This window comes from Alligator sinensis, unplaced genomic scaffold (genome assembly GCF_000455745.1).
Source record: "Alligator sinensis unplaced genomic scaffold, ASM45574v1 scaffold87_1, whole genome shotgun sequence".
Taxonomy (NCBI): Eukaryota; Metazoa; Chordata; order Crocodylia; family Alligatoridae; genus Alligator; species Alligator sinensis.
In genome coordinates, this window is record NW_005841929.1 from 2,310,441 (window position 1) to 2,333,220 (window position 22,780).

Here is a 22,780-nt window from a genome sequence, read left to right on the forward strand (position 1 = left end):
AGCATACACATAAGTGGTGGTGTAGTTTTTTTCCTGGCAGCCTGTATTCCAGGGAGAGATTACCCTCATATCCTAGGGGAGGGGCTTGATTAAAGCCCCCAGAGTGGCAAGGATCAGCTTCTCTGCAGATGAAACCATGACACAGAGTTAAATCAAACAGGCAGCAGCTGGGATGAGTAGTACCATGGTCTCGTCATCACCCAGGGTCTTCAGCCTGTGAGCTGTGAGGCAGCTCCTTTTGGCAGGGTTGTTACACTAACCATCATCCTCTCCTCTTCTTTTCCCCTCCCCCATCCTTTCCAGCTAGGCAGCAGCAGCAAGGACTGGAGTCATTTAATCCAGTAAACCTCTTGCTCTGTTAATCATGCCAGGCAGAACTAGCAGCTTCCACACATGGCTGCTGCAGGCTGGATGTGATTCTATTTCTGTCTGACCTCCTCAGCACTGTCCCATCCTCAAGGCATTTCTTATGCCACATATGCTCAGCATCCTTCTCTAATGATGAATGAGCTTTTCTAACAAAAAGAGCTTTATTTGCTTCCCCCAGAGAAATTCAAAGTCCCTCTGCTTTTCTCCTAATTAGAAAAAGGCATCAAATCCCCTACCCTCCACTGCCTCATTTTGTACCACACTAAAAATGAATCTCACATTGAGATTATTGAGGTGCTGCCAGTATTTTAGTAAAGGGGAGTTAACAAAGCCTTTCCCCTTTAGCCTGTGATAAGCCCTGTCTATTAGGATGAACGGTGTATGTACTACAGGCAGTACATGTGAGGGATGGGGTGAACCTACTCATTTGCTTTTCCCCTTACACAAAAACACAGTCATCGTCATCAGCTATAATGTGATAAGAGTTCTGTCCTTTTTGAGAAAGGTTAATCACATTGTCTCCTTTTGCAGTTCCTGCTCCCATCTGTTTTATTCGTCTTCCAGCTTTGTTTTTTTTAAGACCAAAAAATAAGGACTATTACATCCAATATCAGAACTGTAGAAGAGATTTAGAAAGGCAGATTATAATTACCCACCTTGCATTTTGGACAGAACACTGGGACTTAAATCCCTATTTGTTTAAAAAATTATCAGAAAATCTCAGATAAACCTAAAGTTGTCAGGATGTCTCTACAGCTGTCTCCCATCCCAAGTCTCACTAGCCTTATGGTTGGGGATTCCTTCTGCACTTATTCAGGGACAAAAGTGGACTTAATCCACAGCTCGATTTCCTGCACAACCTATTTTTTTCTTTTGAGGGCTCCCATCCAAGTATTGATCAGCCTTCATTCTTCTTGGCTTGTAAATCCTGCCCAGATCTCAGTCCATGCACATGCACATGCTATACATACACATTGCTAGGATTTCAAACCTGGCCTCCTTTCTCCTTTCTCACTTTGCAAGTGCAAACAATCACAAGCATATATTTGCATGACAAATCATTGATGGTGCTTTTGAGTTAATTTAGACAACTGCAAGCACCTGCTTGTGCCAGCAAATCAGTTATTTTGCTTATACTCTGAAATGTCTGTATTAGACCCCAATTATTTGCACATGACAAAAAAAGAAAGCATAGGAAAGGCTGGATTGAAATTCCAAGCTGTATTGTAGATCGTTTTCTCCTCATTAACTAGAGTGCTTAGGTTATGGTGTTTGATTTACTACTTTCTTCGTGAACTGCTTATTCAGTATGGATTTTTCCTTTCCTTATAATAGAAGTACAAAGATGTGGAGCCCTCTTTAAAGATCCAGGAAGTGGATGGATTGGAACTAGTGAAAAAGTTTGCAGAAGAGATGGAGACCATGCTGCACAGAAAAGTAGAAGCAGTTGAGGTAAGAAGTCCAGAATTGTACTGGGAAGTTTCCTTTTGCCAACAACAAAGCACTGGCCCTGAATTCCCTATAGATACTACAGAGGTGTCTAGTTGTGAAGATCCTAGAAATACTTTCTTGCTCATCTGGGTACTTCCTGGTCCTGCTTGGAGACTCTCTGTGGTTATATAGCCATTGGCTTCTGCCTCAGACAAGGGTGATAAAGAAAATAATTGATCTTAGGAATAAATGTAGGGGGAAATGAATATATAGACTTAACAGAAACAGGGATAATGGCATGGAAATTGCAAGGGAACAGTCCCCCGCACAGTACACACTGACTATTAAGTGCTAGTTGCTTGCACGGGCATTGTGTAGTTCAGGGAGATGTACTGTGGTCTTTGAATGTGAGAAATGTACATGTAACTAGGTGTTCAAGTCCTAGCCATTGCACCTGTCTGAGAATTTGTCTGTGTGGGTACCCTAATATTAGAAATGCCAATCTTTTAGTTGCAGAGGCCTGACTATATAAAAACAATATGGTGTGTAAAGTAGAAATGGATCAGAACTGCAAAGCTTGGCTCTGGATCAAAGTCTAAATTTAGGCGTGGTCAGACCCAGCTCATTGTAGACCTGTGGGCCACCCAGGAAGTTTAGATCCAGATCCAGTCTTTCCCAGTACTTGGATTGTCCTATTCTTGATGAGAGACGACAAAATAAGTAAACTAGCAATAGCCAGTTGCACAATGTTAAATCTGTGGCTGAATTTTGTAGAGAAACACCTCCTTAATGTATACAAGTAATTAACTGATGCCCCAAAGCATGAGATTTGAAAGCGCAGATGGCTATTTTAGCTTCCATTATTGACAATGTTTGTAAATGGTCACAATAAGGGATCCTGGTTTTCTCTGATTTAAAAAATTGCAAATTCTCTAATAAACGCCCCCAAACCTGCAATTAAAATGAAATGCCACTGTATATATAGGTATCAATTAAACACAATGTTTTATTGATATATTTACAATGTTAAAGCAATTTGGAAGCCTATCAGTGCCTCAATCACTATAATAAAATAAATTCTAGATACCTATACATTTCGGTACTTGATTTTGGGTTTTCTATCGTGGAAAAATCAGAGTTCCCCTTGCCCACTTCACTCATGATTCCACTTGTGTTCTCTGGATCAGGAGTTTGTGTGATAAGCTGTTGGTGGGGAGGTTGTAAGTTCAGGTCTAGGTATAGACCCAAAGACTCATCTGGGACGTGTTTCCCTAATAAGCACAAGAAAACTTTGGTCTTGTTGTCTAGCTTGGGTTTGTGTGCTGAGCTAGTGCTAGGAAGATTGTGAGTTCAGGTCTGGGTGTAGCCCCAGAGACTCAGCTGGGAAGCAGGTCCCCAGAGGGCATGAGGAAATTTTCTTTACAGTAAGGGTAACCAGAATCTGGAATCGATTTCTCAGGGAGATGGCGCAGTCCCCAGCCTTGGAAATCTTCAAGAGAAGACTGGACAGGCACCTTGCTGGGATCATTTGATCTCAGCAGTATTCCTGCCCAGAGCAAGGCGGGCTTGGACGTGATGATCTTTTAAGGTCCCTTCCAGCCTTAGTTTCTATGATTCTATGACCAGGATGCAGGCTCAGGCCCTTCACTCCCCAACCACAGCCCTCTGGCCCTGCTGGTACCCTTACCCTGCACCCACAGCCTTCTGCTCCCCCCTAAGCCCTGCCAGAGGGGTCCCCAGCTTCCAGGGCTATAGGCCCAGGGACCCAGGTCTGCAGCCCCTTGCCCCCTGCAGCAGTGCCCAAGCCCCGGCTACCACCTGAGGGAGGCAGAGGCTGCTGCAACCCAAGCAGGAAGCAGAGTGTGGGGCTGGCTCCCCCTCCCCTGCAGGCAGCGTGGCTGGAGTGAAGCCCATGGTTGGGCAGGTATGGGCCGCTCACAGTGGGCTTGGGCTTCCTGCCCTGCTGCCCTCCCCTGGGACCTCAGTGGCCCTGCAGGGAAGACCTGGCATTGCAGGGCAGAGTGGGAAAGCTCATTGTTGCTGCTGGGAGCTCTACGCCACCCTGGTGAGGTGCCCCCTGCCCACCTGACAGTAACAAAAGGCACAACTCTGCACTGCCCCCCACCGCCCACTGCTGCCAGATGGGCAGGGGATGCCTCTCCATGGTGGCCCGGGGCTTGCAGCAGCAGCAAGTAGCTTCCCTGCCCAGCCCTGCTCTTTCCTGCCATGCCGGGTCCCACCCACTGGGCTGCTGAGGCCCCACAAGGGGGAAGCAAGGCAGGGATCCCGAGCCTGTAGTGGACAGCTCACCCCATGCACAAGTCTGGGGGTTACATTCTTCCCCTGCCCCCTGGAGTGTACAAAGCAGTGGGAGCCAGCCCCATCCTGCTCCCTGCATGGCCCTGCGGCCACGCATTCCAGCCCTGGGCCCCAAGCCCCATGCACCAGCCCAGCTGGGCAGCATTCCCAGCCCTGACCAACTCCCTCCCTATGGGGGCCTCAATTCCACCACCCACCCCAGCAGACTTACCTGCGGGAGCTGCTCTCCAGGATGCCTGGCGGCCATGTATATGTACATGCACATGGTGCCCCCTACCTGCCTGCCCTCCTCCTGCTCCCCCAGCTCCTTGCAGGCTGGAACTCTGCTGGCCTGCAGAAAGCGTTTTTGCAAAATTTGGAAAATCTGCATGTTTCTCCATTAAAATGAGAAATCCAAGTTTTTCTTACTTAAAAGGGAAAATCTGCATTTTTTTCTGTTTTTCCATGGGAAATGGAAAACCCGGATCCCTGGTCATAATATTTCTCACTCCTTAAAAATGAATCACATTTCTTGTCTCAGTAGCCCCGTGGGGTGGTATTCCCAGAAGGTGCTTTCTCTGGGTGATGGCCTGATGCACAGCTTCTCCCAGATTGGTTGCTCCATATCATTTTCACAGGATTCCTCTTGAAGTGGAATGAAACTTTATGCTGTTTTTTCTCCAACCAAAATCTCTTCTCCTGGAATATGCTTGCAGTGTGCCATGCACTAATTGTTTAGGGATATTGCTGAGGTTTGCCCAAAGTCTCTGGAGTGAGTAGCTATGAATGTACTCAGCAGATATAACTGTTGCAGCACGGAACTTTAATCCAAATATTTTCAGTTATTGGGCACAAGGGAATCCGTAGCCTGCCATAGGGTCCCTGTGCGGTGCTGAGCTAGATGTGAAGGCTCAGAGGCACTGAGGCTTTCAGCATTTTGTAAATAATAGAACCTTCTGAAAAGTCTTGTTCAGAGCCACCCCATCGTGTCCTTCACCCTTCCTCTGTATTTGCTTTAGAGACTGGTGGAAGCAGCAGAAGAAGCAGATCTAAACCATGAATACAACTCCTCACTGGTGGTAAGTTCATCTCCTTCAGTGGCAAAGCCCTAATTTATCTGATGAGGAGACTTGGAAGACTAGCTAAAAGCCAAGCTGACTGCTGGTCCTAGGGCCACGTGGGTATATAAGGCTCCTACTTCTAAGTGTAAGGGGAGTTTTCCTGTGTTCAAAGTATGCAGGGGCACAGTAATAACTCAGGTCCTGTCTCATTAGGAATCTGATTAAATAGGTGACTTCCATTATATGTTCAAGGTCTGGGGGTATCTCCTGACTCTCCTGTGATGGGTATAAACTTGTGCCAATGGCAGTGGCACGTGTTGCAGAAAGAAGGATGCTCATGCTTCCCATTCCTGACTCCCTGACATCCCCAGATCTGGCTAACTCATAGAACACCCTGAGAGGAGATATCCATGTCAACATTTGTGTCTCACCATCATGAGAGAAAGGAATGCTTTGAGATCAGCAGGAGAGGAAATGCAGCTTGAAGAGGGGAAATAACAGGGAGAGGTAGAAATGCTGTTTCTCTTTCTGGTCTGGTATCTCTCTCCCCGCTTCTTGTCATTCATCTGTAAAAAGTTGGTGACTCAGCTGTAGTCACAGAATGGCATGCTTGAAAGTGGCTACCAGGTCGTCTGTTTGGGGAACCCCCATATTGCTAATGCCCATGTTATCCATTAGAGATGGGGTTGAAGGATTAGATCAAAGGAGAACCAGTGTAAGTCAACACAGTTCAGTGGAGTTGGCTTTAAATTCTCCTGTCTTGCTAGACGGGAGCAGATCCCACTGTCTCAGAGCCTAGGCTGATGACAAGAATGATGGAAAGATATTGAGCTCACTGGTGGACTAATCAGCCCCTCATTTACTGTATGCTAATTATGTCTACAGGGGCAATTAGTGCTGAGTAACTAGTGAGCTATAAATGCACACCCTCATCTACTTGTTAGCATTTCCCTGTATATGCCCAGAAAGTTCCCAGTTAGTTTTCAAGGACCAAAACCTGGGCTTCTGCAAGTTGGTGCAGAGGTCAAATCCAAAAACGCTTTATGTATTTACACTGTACCAGAAAGCCCATCACTCTGAGTCCCCAGGCATTCTCATAGATTCCCAGTGTGCCCCTTTACTCTGCAAAGACCCAGTTATCAGAACTTTCAATCAAATATGTGATTTGTGTTACTCAAGCAATTTAGATAACTGGATTTTATCTATATGTATCCACATATTCAATACAGCTATGGACATATACTTGCTGAATTCAGTTCTGATGAAAGCAGCTAGATTGAAAATTTTGAAGTCCTTTATTCTCAATACAAGTACAGCAGGCACAGTTGAAATACAGGGTGCCCACTTGGGTCAGTCTACACTAAAAATAAAAATGCTTTATGAAGGCAAATTAGCCAACAGAATACTTCCTCAATCACCAAGGCAGAAACACTGAAATTAAAATCAGAAACAGTGCCCAATGCAGCAAGTCACTGCCTGACCTGGTAGTTCAATCCTAGTATCCGTTCACTCATAAGTGACTGCTCACCCCATGCACGCTCCACCTCAGAGTTCCAGGTGATGCCAGCTGTGATTTTTTTTTTATCACCTAGATACTTACCCCCACATCTTCCATGGGTCATCTGAGGCTTTTCAGATGGCAACTTTTGTGACTCTAACCTGACTTGAAACCCAACTTTCTCCAGTTCCCCAGAGATAACTTTTCAAAGACCTTTTTTCTCCCTGCAGTGCTGATAATTAATTTGTAGTCATTCTCTTTTCCATTGTCTCATTTCTCCTCATCAACAGTTTGATTATTACAACTCTCTCCTGATTAATGACAAGGATGAGAATGATAATTACGTGGAGCTTGGAGATGAATTCATTCTGGAGCCAAATGAACACTTCAATAATCTGAAGGTGAACACAACATACAGCGACATACAACTCCCAACCAATGTCTACAACAAAGGTAATGATTTGCTGACCTTTAATGTCCCATCCCTGCTTGGTTTTCATTCAGATTACTGTGGAACAACAGTATGGTTAAGAGGGTGGGGAAAGAGAGTAATTAAGGGTTTATCCACACAAGAAAGCTACTGTAAAATCTATGGGCAGATCTAGAACTTTAAAGAGGGGGTACAGATGGTGTGGTGCATCATCATATAAAATGCATATTTTTCTCTGGTTAAAAAGAAGCTTTACTCATATGCTGAGGGCCTAAGACTATAGTATTCAGTTTATGATCCAAGCAAAAAAATATATATATAAATGATTCTGGAGGGCTTGACTGCCATCTCCAGGGTGGGGCAGGTACCTGGGCTAGGGACAGAAGTTAAATATAAACCGGTATAAGTGATTGGAAACTGGTTCAAATCTGTAACACAACAGACATTCAGTGCACATAAACCACTTGCAAAATGACCAAAACTGATTTAAGATAAATGTGAATGGATGTAGTATCAGACTTAGTTTAAATTAGTTTATTGAATTTCTGTCCCAAATACCCTCTATATTAAAGTTACGTCTCAGTCCCCCAGCATCCCAGGATGCTTTGCACCTCCCCACACATCCCCTGCCTCCCCCGCCCCCCCCCTTACAGGGTGTGTGGCCTAGCTTTGGCCCAAGCTGCCTGCTCCAGTTAAGCAGGGAAGCGTGTTCTCGCACCCCCAGCTTCTGGCCTGAGAAGCCATGTGGCTGCATTTCCACAATCAAAAGAGAATGTCTGTTCACTTGCTTATTAGTTCAATCTACACAGTTTATACTAACCTGCAAAGTTTGAATCAATTCAGCCTCGGGATTTTTAACTGTCTGTATTTATCTGTGGTGCTGGGGTTGTGGGGTACAGTTATACCTCAAGCTCTGTTGGACCCCAATATCCTCCTTACACCCCATTGAGAGCTACCCTGCCCCTCACTGCCCCTATAAAACCACTGCACCCTGCCCACTCATTCCACTCACACCGTAGCCTTCCTGACCTGTCACCACACCTCTTACACCCCAATGAAACCTCCCCTGTCCCTCTGAGCACCCAAGCCTCCTGTTCCCAACTCCCTCCCAGCCCATGGTCCCCAACCCCACTCATTCCCGAACCCCATATGCCCCTCACCACCCACCCCCATAGTGCTCCAGCCCCTCCTCAACTCACACCCCTCTACTTCACAGACTCCCCTCCCCTATAAGCCCCTTGGTCCTATGACCTCCCCATCCAGCCCCTCACAGCCCCCAGGAGTCCCTGCCCTTCAGACCTCTTCCCAAATCGATCTCCCTGCCTCTTACATTCCTAACCACTAGGCAGCTGGGGGAAGGGCTGTAACTGCCCCCACTGGCCCCCTCCCCGTGGCATGCCTATACGTGGCCTACACTGCCCTCCACTCTCAACATACAGAAACAAACAGTTGTTTTTGGGGGAAGACTTGCTCCAACTACTTGTAGTACCCCTACTGGGGGAGACTAGCCCTTCTGGGTCCACCCATGCCTAGCTTTGTGCCACCCTGATTGTGCCACTGGCTCAGCCTCCCACTTACCTTTGTGCCTCATTTTTGCAACACCTGGCTGCCTCTGACCACTGTACTGCACCACTGCCACTGCACAGCTGGGCCTGTCTTCAGCCCTGCTCCTCCCTGCCTCTGATTATTGTGCATTTGAGTCCCTTAGAAAAAAAGCCACCCAGTAGAGATTTCTAGGTAGCAGCAGCACACCTTTATTGGACACCCTGGAGGTGAGTAGAGAAACTTTACCGGGATACTTGTAGAAGGAAGGCTAGCTTGATTAGTGGAAGATCAAGGGTTGTTAACACCTGTGGGGTTAAGATTAGCAGAAATCAAATAGATCACTGATACCTGAATAGAAATGCAATTATCCCTGACAGGCAGTTTGTTTTAAGCTTTGAGTTGTGTAGGAATCAAAGTGGGGTGGGGAGTGCAACTACACCACCCAACTGTATTCTCCCCCAGTGAAATCATCTAGATCACGAGTTTAAATAACAGCAGCTATTCTGCATTAATTGTCCTAGTGGGTGCTCTAATTATCCAGTCAGTGTGTTCATGCTTAATGGTAGTCAGTGCAGAAAATATATTGCAGAATAACTGTTCTGTTTCCCTGCATAAGCAAGGCTGTAAGGTTCTGGTCACTTGGTGCCAGTGTGCAGCTCTGGAAAGCACTGTGCCTCATGCAGCAACATCACAGCATTTATGTTTGGTCCCTGCCCTTCCTTTTCTGCTAGTCACACAAGGCCTAAGTCACGAGCTGTAGCATAACTAAGGGAGGATAACTGGAGAACCAAACCTAGGCAGCAACTTAGAGGGGGTGAAAAAATAGTAGCTGCCACCACTACTCACTTGGTCAGTGCACCTCCCCCACTGTCCAGGGTGCAAAACTGCCCAGTTATGCCTCTGATCAGGAGCTGGTCTATCTGCTTTGGTGCTGGTAGCCAAGTTTCTGGACTGTGAAGCTGCATAGTATTACATGCTGAGGCAGTTGACCACAGTTGTACTGAGGTAGCTAGGCTCTTTTGTTGATACTTTAAACTGTCTTGAGCTGCTGTTTTTTTGCCTGCCTAACTATCAGTTCTTCCCCTTGTATACATTTTGACAAGAAACACTCCACTGCTTCCATTGTATGCCGGCTCATTTACTAGTTCATCACAGCTAGGAAAACAGAGAGAAGCAGGTGCTGGTGATTACATCCTCTGCTGATACATCAATTAAGGTCTTGCACAAACAGAGATTTTTTTTTCTTTAAAACTTTAAAAGAAATTCATGCTGGTCTGACAGCCCTAGATGCCATTATCTGGTGCACCAAAGATCCATGTGTTGCTTGGTCTCCTATTTCCCTGGAGGTCTCCTATCCAGCAACTGACCAGACACAGCCCTGGTTTAGTTTTTAAAACTACATGAGGTCAGATCCTCAATTAATACCATCTGTCATCACACAGAGAAAGGGTCCAAATTTGCAAACACCTCTGATTTTGTGATGTTTTTGACCTAGGATGATTCTCTTCTCTTCTAAAGCAATCTCTATCATTATTTGACAATTTTGCAGTTAGGTTTGGAAATTCTGTGCATTACATATTTGGCAATATATTGAAATTTTAGGAGGGTTTTATTAAACTTCAATCAAAACTTCTCTTTCTAAAGGGAATAAACAGGAATTAAGGCTCTGTACTCCACCCCATAATTCTCTGGGGAACCCAGATACTCCCACCATAACCATTTTGTTTTGTTTTCCCATATCCTGTTATCTGATCCTCCATGGTACTCAGTAGACACTGTTTGCAAACTGTCTTATGCTGGTCTCACTTGGCAGATTTTCACAGGCACAAGTGAGATTAAGAGTCAGAGGTCAGGCTTTGTGTGAGAAATAGGAAGGGAGGGATGGAAAGAAAGAAACCAGGAAGAAATATAAAAAGAGAGAAAGGGTTAAGGCATGTAAATCTAAAGGCTTCTCTACTCACTGAAATAAGATCATGATAGAACAGGGCTTGAGTCACAGATCAATTGTAATTATTTGCTGTAGACAGGGACTGTCATATTTATGATCATTGCGGCAAATGGCTGTACTACCATGACCAGCCATGACAATGTTGTAACAGGGCAGCCCCTACTTACACTGTCTGCTCATTATATTTAACACTATGTTAAATGACTCCTCAGGATCCTGCTCTGAAAGGATCTCATTACCCCAGAGATCCTTCTAGGCACAGATGCTCTACAAGAAGAATGGAGGAGGACGCATGAGCTAGGAGAGTTGCCTTCCTTTGGTTGCTGGTGGTGACTGACAACAACTCTAGGATTTGGTTTGAGGATAAAACAAATTCTCCTGCCCTGTCTATTTAAAGGCAGGTTCAATGAGAGAGAGCTGTCATTTTGAAGAGTGTGACAGTGATGAGAGAACGCGCATTGTAACTGTTCTGAAACATGAAAAATCACATCCAGACTTCACATTCCTTGTATTGCCTTTATTTCTTTCTCTGTGTTCCCACTACTCTACTCTGTACCTTGCCTTCCCCCCTACCCGCCCCCTTTTGCCCTCCTGCCTCTCCATCATCCCTTTTTTCCTGCTTTCCCCACAGATCCAGACATTTTAAATGGAGTTTATATGTCAGAAGCCTTGAATCCTGTTTTTGTGGACAATTTCCAAAGGGATCCAACACTGACCTGGCAATACTTTGGCAGCTCTGCAGGATTTTTCAGGCTTTACCCAGGTAAAGGAATTCAGACCTTTTTAGCTTTTTCTCTGAAAAATTGGTCCTAAACGTGAGTTTTGCAGAGAAGAGAACACACTATGACAGAAGCCACTGTGAGGTGCTTAGTCAGAGGGGAGATCACTAGCTTGCACTGTAGTGTAGTAACAAGCCTGCCTGTCACACACACACAACTGTGGTTTGAGGCCAGTGGGGACTGAACAGGAATACCTCTACTATTGGGCTAAAAGAGGAACACTATTGGCAGGAGCAGACTTACTCTCTAGGGGCATATTTACACATGCTCCAGGGTGCAGGGGTGGGGGGGACTCTTTAATTACAGCTGCTCTGAGAGAGAGCAGCTCTAATTAAAGCACCTGCAACATCACTTGGATTCAACATCTATATATATGTGAGTTGGTCACTAGAGGGAGGCATAGCATAGACAGTGTGTTTTGCCTGTGACACCAGAAATATTCTGCTGGCCTATGGGCTCAGCAGGGAGACACCCTATAGAGGTGCAGCCTGTTCCTGCACAGCCATGATTGAGCCCTTTGTACTGAATCCAGGTTACTTTCCTGTTTCTCTTGTTGCTTTTTAAGTTTTAGCTGTTCTTTGCGAGAGAAGGATACTGGCAAAAAGCACGTCCAAATAGTGTCAGGGTGAAATACATTCCTAGAAGCAACAGGCAGAGTTCAGATTCTGAATGAAAATTTATCAACACTTTAAAGTGAATATACTAAGGATAGGTATACTTGTATTTTTTAAATATGGCTGCTGCTGTCACTACTGGGGCTCTGCTTACAGGCTGTAGGACTCTGTGAGCTAAGGTAGTTAGGCCTAGCAGAGCTCGGGTGCCCTCAGGGAGGCACCAAACACCTCTTTTTCCTGTGTTATAAAGCTTGTTGTTTCCTTCTTTTTGCTGTTCTTTCAGGGATAAAGTGGATACCGGATGAGAATGGCGTCATCTCCTTTGACTGCAGGAATAGAGGCTGGTGAGAGCTTTGGAGGGATTTCTCTCTCTTTCTCCCTCTGTCTCCTTTTCTTTGAGGTTTTAGGTAAGAGAAAGAGAGGGTGAAAACTGGGAGCATGGGACTTCACCATTACAACTCCTATGAAGTACCATGTGTAAATATATATTGTAGGCAATGACTTTTCATAGGCTCACAGGAACATAGGATCATAGGAAAGTAGGACTGGAAGGGACTTCTTGAGGTTACCTAGTCCAGCCGCCTGCTCAAGGCAAATCAGATGCTCTACTGACTGAGGTACCCAGGCCCTACAGTTTTGATGTATCTTAATTAGTGTTCTTCTCCTTCCTAATATGGGTTATACAGATATCCGTTATGGGCATACAAACCTGGCTGCCTAGCGACTCCAACAGGGAGTCTAATCAGCAGTCTGTGTCACTCCCTGCTCCTGGGAGAGAGAGAAGAGGGGTGGATTACAGCCTGGGCTGTTGTATGGGAGTAGAGTGCTCTCCACCCCATTTAGTTGCCTTTCTCTTTATCTTGGTATCTAACATGTCCTACCTGGAATTGCCACCAATGTCTCCCTTCTTCCTTTGTTCCTCTTTGTGATGACATAGCCAACATGGTGGGACTGCTCAGATGCCATCAGTGCCACTGATTAAAACTCTCAGCTTGTTAGCAGAAAGTGCCATCCATCTGTCAGCTATGACTGACATATCACTTCTTTAGCAGCCCCAACCTTTGGCTCTCCAGCAATCCTGAACGAGGTCCCATGAGGTACTCCTGTTGGGACTGCAGGATAACCACAGTCACGTGTATAGGTGATGCATCCTGTAAATGTTAAGGCATCTTTCAGGCATCTGCACTATGGATGTATTTTATCTGGCATCTAGTATCATGTCACAGACCTGGCATGGCCAATGAAATGCTTAGAATTCTTTCCTCTCAGATATTTATACTATACCAGCTTGTTCTGTCTCCTCTTCCTATGAAGGTATATCCAGGCAGCCACCTCACCCAAGGACATTGTCATTGTGGTGGACATCAGTGGGAGCATGAAGGGTTTGAGGATGACCATCGCCAAGCACACCATCATCACTATTTTGGATACTTTGGGAGAAAATGACTTTGTCAATATCATTGCAGTAAGTTAGTCCTGTTCCAAGTATGAAACTTCCCTCTTGGCCCTCCAGCCCCATTAACACACCTACAGGGCTTATAGTAATATTACTACAGTACTTAGCACCAATGTTAGATGGTAAGTGGAAATAAATAGAAATCAGTTTAGATAGGTCAGCTGCAAGTGCTTTGGAAAGTGACTAATAGGTAAAAGGTCTTTTCAAGCCTAGTGGCCCATACTACAGCAGGCATTGGGAGAGTCCCTGTTCCCCCGAGCACTCCTGGGAGTTACAAGAAACAACGGACACAAGCTAGCGGAGGGTAGTTTCAGGCTAGACATTAGGAGGCGTTATTTCACTGTCAGGGCAGCTAGGACCTGGAACCAACTTCCAAAAGAAGTGGTGCCGGCTCCTACCCTGGGGGTCTTTAAAAAAAGGCATGACGATCATCTGGCCAGGGTCGTTTGACCCCAGTACTCTTTCCTGCCATGGCAGGAGGTCGGACTAGATGATCTCCTCAGGTCCCTTCCGACCCTACCAACTATGAAACTATGAAACTACTACCATTGTTAAAGAATGCCTGCTTCTGTGGCCAACAGTAAACAAGGGAGAGATGTGGCTAGTAGCACATCTAACTACCTTGGACTACTGCCAGAATGGCCAAGTACTCATTTACAGCTCTGTTGTCTAAGAGAGAGCCTTTTGCATGAGTCTAGACCACAGCTTAAGTTCATGCCTTTGGCGCAGTCACAAGAATCCTTAACCATTCTGTCACTTCGCCCCTTAGGTGATGATCAGGATGGTAGATATTAATTCCTCTTCTTCATCCTGTTATTGACCTGCAGAGCAACATTACTCCTTTGCTTAGTTTTCTTACTTCTCCTAGTTAAGCAATGTTTGAGTAAGGTTACAAGAACTCTGTCTGCTACATGGAATTATCCCACCTTGATCAGTGCTGCTTTCATATTTCACAGACTAAACCCAGTGGCATTGAGTCACTATCTGGGTGAGATCACTTGATGCTTCAGAAAGTGATGTGGGTGGGTGCCCTGTGGCTTTCCCCTTTTAGTAATGTGCTGGCATGGTTCTAGGAAGCGTTCTACTTTTGGTAGTACCATCTTTCTTATAGGATGTAAAAACCAGATCCTGACTAATTGGGGTTAAAAGAGAGCCATTTTCTTAAATGACGTAGTTTTAATTCTTTATGCTGGGGTCATTGTCATGCACCACTTTCTGCACTGCCTTCTTATAGAATACAGAACAGTTCAAAGTCATTCTCATAATTTTCAAAGGCCCTGCATGGAATTTGACCTGGCATCATAAATGCCACTACATCCCCATGACATCCCAGGTCAGTTACATCCCTGTGGGGCAACAAGACTATTGACTGATACAGAAGGAGCTTCCGACCAAAGGAAGCAGAACTTTCTCAGGAACCTGACCAAGACGTTGCAAGTCAAGACCAGGTTTAAAAGGAATGGCTGCTAGCTATCTTTTTCATAGATACATTTTCAAACCACCCAACTTTACCAATGCTTTCCTACCCATAGTACTCTGATACCCATACACTTACTGGAACAAACCTACTTAAATCCTTCCTGATGGTAGGAAAGAAAGTAAAAACACCTTGTCATCTAAGTTGTTCCAGTACTTCTGTGATGACAGCCATGTAAGCACCTAGGTGAATGGAGGAGTCAGCAGTGTTGATCAAGAAATGGAGAGAGATCATTATGTTGTTGGAAAAGTGTTTTGTGCTTTTTTTTTAAAGACTAATGTAATTTGTGTTCCCTTTAAGCAACTATATTTTAACCTGAGATCTGTATGCTGTTGGAAATTAAACTAGTTGCACAAGCTAGCAGAGTGTGGAGAATCCTACTGGAGCACTGTTAATAAAAATAATATTAACCTCCACTTCTGGATATGCTTGGACTTAATTCTGCAAGACATTAACCTTTATTTAGTGTACTGTTTTTCAAATACAGACATTTTGAAAAGCATATTTTCCCTAGCTCATGAGACCGGCACAACAAAATTATAAATGAATCTCACTTTCAGAAATTTTCTTTTATGGTCGTAACACCAATCTTTTAATTTTCTTTTGCAGTATAATGATTACGTCCATTATGTTGAACCCTGTTTTAAGGGTATCCTGGTCCAAGCAGACAGAGATAACAGAGAGGTAAGCTTTTATTGTAGTTGGCTTCATAGAGGTGGTGGTGCTCTGGTGGGGAACTCTTAAGGACTGGGAATAGCCAATGCCCAAAAGTATGCAGTTTTAAAATTTAAGATACAAAGAGCCAGATTCACTTGTACCCACTGGTTTCTTTGTGCTTTTCTGGTTATGTAAAGTATCTGAAAACTCAATTTAGCCAGCCAGTTAAAGCAGGTTTAATAACTGACTTGTGCCATGGAAGCAGGCCGAATTGGCACTTGCTAGACTGTACCAGTAAAGCTGGACCTTAGTGCCAGAACAAATACCAGGGCATAACTCTTGGGTACACCAAATTCCATTTCTAAAAACTAAGACTTTCTGTTCAAGTACATGGCCCTTAGAAAAAAGGGAATTCAGCCATTTCCCTAGAAGTTAATATCGTAATAAATGCCTGGTGACCAGTGAGTTCTCTAGCCTGGTTTCACCCTTTGACAGGGTACTTTTCCAGCATGCTTTTGTGATAGCTGCTGTTCTAATCTGGAAATGACAAGCAGCTGTGGCCCTGAGGTGGTCACTGTGCATCTGACTGCTGTTAGCTGCACCTCCCTCTGGGCATACATGTATTTTTAGCTTCTATTACATCTTCCCTGTTTCTGTCTCTCTCTTACTCGCTCTCTCTCTCTCCTTAATTCCCTTGGAGGGGGTGCATCCTCACATTGTCTGCAGTGAGCATTGTCAGAAGTTTTCTCCTTAAATTGCTTCCCAAACTCATCTTTGTTTCACTCTCATCAAAGGGCAGATCTCCTAAAGAAGATGGCTGCTGCTTCTGACAGTATCATATACAGCCCATATATGAACAAGATTGACCTGCGGCAGAACTGTCACTGGAGCAGCCTACTGACTTCTACATTAGCATCTGCTATAATGGAAAACTGCCCAGCCATCAGTAGCCATCTTGTGCCCTCTAATACTGAGAATTTTGCATCCCTGCCATCCGCCTCTTATAGCTTTAATATGTTTCTCTCGTTACTAGCACTTTAAGCAGTTGGTGGATGAGCTGCTGGCAAAAGGAGTGGGGACCGTGAACAATGCCCTGACCGAATCCTTCAAGATCCTGAGGGAGGTAGGAGCATTGGTGTTGAAGGTGCTTCAAGGCACACTCATTGTCTCCCATCACCATTTCCTTTCCAAGCCCTGTTAACACTGCAGGTGGGATGGCTTTGAAGGGGCCTGGCCCTCATACAGGGACACAAATGTTTTATGATTGCTGCAGCTGCTGATGAGCATGCTGGCTACAATTGTATGCCAGACTTGTGTGACCAGACTCTGGAATAGACTCCCAGCAGGAGTGGTGCAAGCACCTACCATGGAGGTCTTCAAAAGTAAACTGGACACTCACTTTGCTGGGGTTATTTGACTCCAGCAGTCTTTCCTGCCCAGAACAGGGTGGCTGAACCTGATGATCTCACAAGGTCCCTTCCAGCCCTAAACTTCTGTGAATTCTAACATGGACTTTGGTTGAGAGGTACTTGAGCAATATTATGTTGGAAATCTGTTTGTTTAAAGCCCTTAAACCAGTTCTTATCCCTGGGGAGGGACAGCAATGAAGGCATCTATGTGACTCTGGAAAGTGGTCTGGGGCTAGATGATAGGGACTAGAACTATTTGTTGCAAACACTTGCAGTGCCTACAGGGAAAGGTGACCCCATAGATCAGTGGGTTGAGACATCCATGATGCATCTACTCAGTGCAGTTTGCTCCATTTAATCAACCCCTTTTCCTTCACATTTCCGCATTGCGCCAATCCACCTGTGGCTGGAAAGTAAATGATTGATTGTGACTGCTGTCCAAGTGAGAGGAGGGAGGAGTGGGAAGAGAGAGAGGGTGCTGTAGAACAAAAAGCCTTGGAATAACATAAATAAACCTAGATTTGTTCAGCCAAATTCAATTATGCTGGTAAAAACCTTATGTCCACTTTAATGGGAACAAAGTGAGGCCAATATTGCATGTTTTTCAGGAGTAGGTCCATATTTTCAGTGGTGTATCTAGGGCAAGGTTACTGGGACAGCCTCCCCGGGTGCTGATTTGGGGGGAGGAGGAGAAAGAAAACAGCTGCTGCTGCAATCACACAATCTTGCCAGCAGCGCAGCAGCACCAGAAGTTGCTGCTTGCCCCTGTATGTGGTAGCTGCCCCTGGGGCCTGGCCACATCATTGTGCCTTTGCATATTTTCTCTTTCTTTCACTGCTCATGTTATCTGGGATGTACAGGGTCTGGTTCTGCTCTCATATACACTGGTGTTAGTCAGGAGTAACCCTGTCAAAGACAATGGATTCACATCCATGCACTGAGACCAGTTGTGTCGCTGAACTCACAACAGTATCAAATAGTCCATTGAAGCTCGTGATGAAACTGCTTGTGGTACCAAGGGAGACACTGTGAAGCAGTTGCTAGTGGTGATTTGTGATTTTTAACAATGGCTGTGGTGAACGTAATAATAATAATATTGGTAGAACTAATAGTGACATTAAAAATGTTCTTGACTGACTGTGATAACATTATATTCATTCTGACAAGGAAGGGTGTGAGTGAGCGGTGGTGTTAAATGTGATGATTCAGACACTGAGGGCTGTTTTTATTCTTCAGTTTAGTAATAATTTTTTGAGGATCAGTTCAGTTCATATGGAAAATGCCAGATGTACAACAGGATAAGGTGAGAATCAGCCAAATAATTCAGAACATGTTCTATGCTCAAAGCATTCATTCAGGATTGATTACCTTTCATGAGCAATTGGGACCTCAGTAGCCTGACACAAAAGGATGACTCAGCTTTGCTCTTTAAGATTGCTGAAGGAAATACAATGAAAAAACCCTCCCAAACCTTGGTGAAACCCACTGTCCTAAATATGGTTTCAGTCCTGGAATGGTATGAAGTGGCCTGGTGGTGGTGGTGATCATAAGGACAGTAGGGTGTGTATTAAATTGTTTAATGGTACTGTACTGATGTTTACTTTTCCATGTCAGAGGTGATGAGATATTTAGCTACATTCTTTGCTCTCACCAGTATTGCAGAAGTATGGCTGCATTGGTTTTGAGGATGTTGTCCCTTATTCAGCCTAGTGCAAGTGTATCAGAATCAAACCTGGTGCTGGCATTGTGGATAATGGCAGTAGCTGAGAGGACACAGTGGGAGTAATAGGGCTAATTATGGATGTAAGAATGGTCTGAAAATGAAAGTTTGGAGTTATGATTGTGGTAATAATATGCTAGTACCTCTACTAATAATGATATGATGGCAATTCCAAGAGGATGATAATATAAAGAACAAGGGAATTGGTAGTAGTATAATTCTAAAATTATTATCTTGGAATACTGTGTTCCTTTGACTATAAGATGCTGCTGAATTTAACCTATGCCCAAATTTTGTGATACTTAATTTAAGAAAAAAAAATATTTTTTATTATTCTTGTTTAGATGTCTGAACATCTAATACAGGTAGATCTATGGTGCATATACAAGCTTTCTTTTCTATCTTTCTCTTCCATTTTTAAAAATCTAATTTAAGATACAAGCCATTCTAGAAAAAATGTTTTGTTCTAAACAGTGCATTGTATATTGAAGGAATGTGGTAGCTAGCTAGTGGTCCCTTAGCTAGAAGAAGTGTATAGCTTTATGTTTGCTGTGGTAAGATCGATTTTAATCTTCATAACTAAATTACTTTAGAAAATTTGGCCGTTACTTTTTGCTGACTTAGAATAACTGCTCTATGGAAAAAGTGTGGAAAGTGGGTATATTAATATATATTTGACTTGGACTTGGTGAGAGGCTTAGTTTCTTACCGTGGATAAACTGCTTTGAAGTCCTACAAATTGCTATGCATGTTTTGCTTACCTGTGTGTGTATGAACATGTATGCCATCTCCCCTCAGTCTCCTGTTTTCTTCAAACTTGCTTTCCCCAGGTCTTGCGGTCTTTTCTTCAGGCCTTATTTTTCCAAGTCTTTCATTCTGTCCCTTGCTCTGTCCTGAACTGTCTCCAGTCTGACTAGCTTCTGCAAAACACAGAGCTCTAAATTGGATGCAGGGCTATAGCTGAGGCTTACCAACGGCCAAGCAGAGCAGAATAATCACCTTGCATGCTTTATATAAGCTTTCTTCTCCTAAACCAACTCAGTACATCAAGTTACATTTTTCCTGACAGTGTCACATTGTTAATTGATATGGAGTTGATCTGGTATTCCTTCTTAGCCACCAGTCAGTCTCATGTTCTGCATATTGTGCCTATGATTAATCCTTCTTATGTAAATGTATTTATATTTCTGTAATGAGTTTCCTAAGATGAAGCAGTGTGCACTTTGTCTGACAGGGGTTCTCAATTCTCAGGAGGCACATAAAATAAAAGAGGGATTAATAAGGTGTTTCCTTGATTACAGAAGGTGTATTCTTTGTTTTTTCAGCAGTTATCAAGGCATGAGAGCCCTTTTATAACTGCCCAAAAAAGGCTCAAGTCAGTCACTGCTCCTATGAGACCACATTCAAAACTCTCTCTTCTTAACGCCTTGCCATTCAACTGTCAATCAGATTTTGTGTCACATTCAGAAGTGACATAAATGGTGGAGTATGGGATATACATGTCAGGTACAAATCAGTCAAAACTGATAAAACTGGCACCAAATTGGCATTGGATGAGGTATCAAATGTGTGCAACTTAAACAGAGTTGGTGTTCTGTCTTTATTGTATAATAGCTCCATTTCACCCACATTCCTCTCAGTTCTTTATATAAATAGCACATAAGGCTTTTTTGCAAACTGCAAATTATGTTCTTTGTAGTTCATTTATCTGATTGGTCACAATGTGATCTAACCAAAGATGCAAAAACAAAGATCCAGTAATCCTTAGCATATTTTCACTATTCTTTCCTCCCTCAGTTGTAGCTTTCAGCATCTTTATCTTTAACCTCCATCTGTACCTAAGGATCACTTCATGATGCTTTTGATGCATGGTGACAGTTTAAGCCACCATCCTGAGCTTTGTCTTAACAGGTTTCTGTGCTTTGGCACCTCATAAGAACTCACCTGTTTATGCAGATGCTGATGCTTCTCTGTCATAGCCAAAGGGTGCCAAATTCCAGCCACCTGGACACCCAGATTCCCTATTTTTAAGCAAGGCTTTTCAGGCCAGGGGGCAGGGAGAGGGGTGGTGTGCATGGGACTGTGTAGGCAGAAACAACTTTTTTCATGTTTAACCCTCCCCCCCCGCGCACACACACTGGGTTGTATACTGTATTTTGGGTGTGTGCGTGTTTTGACATGGGCAAGATGGCCCCTGTTGTTCTGGCCAATGTGCTCAGCACATGACAAGTGGGACCTGTATTTGGGGAAAATATGTAAAATCTTATAACCTCATTGGCCAGGGGAAGCAGAGGATTCTTTAGGCTGATTGGTTAGTAGAGATACTGCAGTGTGGCACTCCCTGACTGGACAAGTCCAGGGTGATGACATACAAAGGGATATAAGGGGAGCTAGGCTGGTTTGGGGGAGAAAAAGCTGGTTGGAACTCCTGAAGAGTAGCATCTCCTCCAAGGGAGAAGGAGATGCAGATGGCAAAAAGGGAAGTTCAGGTAGAGGGGAGAGAGAGGGAGAATTGTTCCAGTGTCTGGGAACTCCTCACTCCCCCCCTGTTTTTCCCTCTCTTTTGAGGTTTTAAGGGATTCATACTGAGGAAAGAGTATTGTTTCCTTGGGTTTGTTGTCAGCAGCAAAAAAAAAAGGAGGTGAAAACAAGGTGAATCCCCAGCAGCAGTGAACCTTCAGCTCCTGATCCTGCACTGTGCCCAGCCACTTCTCAGGGCAAGTTACTAGCCCATTACGGCAGTGGTGGCAGCACAGGAGCAGAAGGTTGTGATAGAAGCAGTACTAATGAGGTTTATGGTAGTGATGTCACCACTGCTGTGATGTTCAGCCTGAGGAAGGTAATATTTTGAAGGATGATTATTGTGATGACAATTCTGGTGATGGTGTCATGAGAGTTGGAGCAGTAATGGAGATGCTGAGCATAGTAAAGATAATCTGTGCCGCTAGCACAGTGATGGTACCAGCAGTTTTGATGATAATAGGGGTGGTAACATAATTGTGCTGTCCAGGTGGCTAGCTAACAGCATTTTGCTATCAAATTGTAGGAGCTGAGCTCAAACCACTGCACCTGTTTACGCCATGGACTCTCCCTTGTGCCTTGCACTCTGTATAGCTGATAGTGCTCTCAGTTGGTTTTACTCTGTTAGGAAGCTTTTTCCCCCTCATCTCTCCCCTGAAACTTCCCTTTAATTTAAAACCACTAGTATTTGCAATGCAGCTTTAGTCACCTCTAAATTAGTCTCCCACGCGTGCCCTTGTTTCATGCTGTTGCTTCTCATTTGTCTCTAATACCTATCATATCTTCCTCCCTGCATATTTTTAACCTGTGCAAGTTTCTTCAACCTCCCTCACAGGTCAGCCCTTCCATTATTCTAATTATATTTATAACTGCAACGATCCTTGTTCTAAGGAGAGGAGCTACGTGCTGAAATTGATCTAGAACTCAGAGCAAGTAGTCACTTTTTTTTACTCTTACCTATAAGTAAAGCTTCTCCTCTGGAATTTGCACCAGTTGCTGATAAGTTCACAGATAAAATTCAAGGTTTTGTTGATGGTATATAAAGAACATAATTATCTACATCTAATTCAGGGAGTGACCATTTCTGCTCAAGGTCAGTGAAGTTGTCTGAATTACCTCTGGTCTCCATTCCAAGATTTCATCTACAATGGACCTTCCAATTCTGGGACCCCCACTAGCAAGTCCCAAGGATGTTTGGCAACATGTTTCTAACTTTCTTCCAGTCTCAGTGTCACCTCTGCACTGCTTTTCTCTAGCTATACCTTGTGTTTGGTTTCTAGGTTTCTCTCTTGTGGTCCTCAGCTCTTCTCTGTACCACCTGGACTGAGATCTCAGAACAGAGCTAAAATCCCAGACTTATTTCCTTTTTGTTCCACCGCATACAGACTGGTCTGTGCCAAGTTTTTGCACCATCTTAAATCCATTGGTTTGAAATCAGTTTTGTTAAAGCAGTGCAACTTCTCTAGTACAGACATAGATGTACTGGTATAATTATCAGCATAATTATCTCCTGGATTTATGAGAATAAGCTACACCAGTATGCTTCCATTGACACAAGGGAATTATCT

The 22,780-nt window shown here is 44.1% G+C and overlaps 1 protein-coding gene across 1 annotated transcript in view; it reads left to right on the plus strand.

The window, feature by feature from the left end:
- Window positions 1–22,780, plus strand: part of CACNA2D4 (calcium voltage-gated channel auxiliary subunit alpha2delta 4) — a 185,464-nt gene that overhangs the window by 29,291 nt on the left and 133,393 nt on the right. The window contains exons 4-11 of the mRNA XM_025198807.1: window positions 1,705–1,821; window positions 5,118–5,177; window positions 6,948–7,110; window positions 11,212–11,343; window positions 12,257–12,317; window positions 13,288–13,438; window positions 15,516–15,590; window positions 16,597–16,686. Coding sequence (XP_025054592.1) covers window positions 1,705–1,821; window positions 5,118–5,177; window positions 6,948–7,110; window positions 11,212–11,343; window positions 12,257–12,317; window positions 13,288–13,438; window positions 15,516–15,590; window positions 16,597–16,686 — 849 coding nt within the window. The remainder of the gene's footprint in view (window positions 1–1,704; window positions 1,822–5,117; window positions 5,178–6,947; window positions 7,111–11,211; window positions 11,344–12,256; window positions 12,318–13,287; window positions 13,439–15,515; window positions 15,591–16,596; window positions 16,687–22,780) is intronic.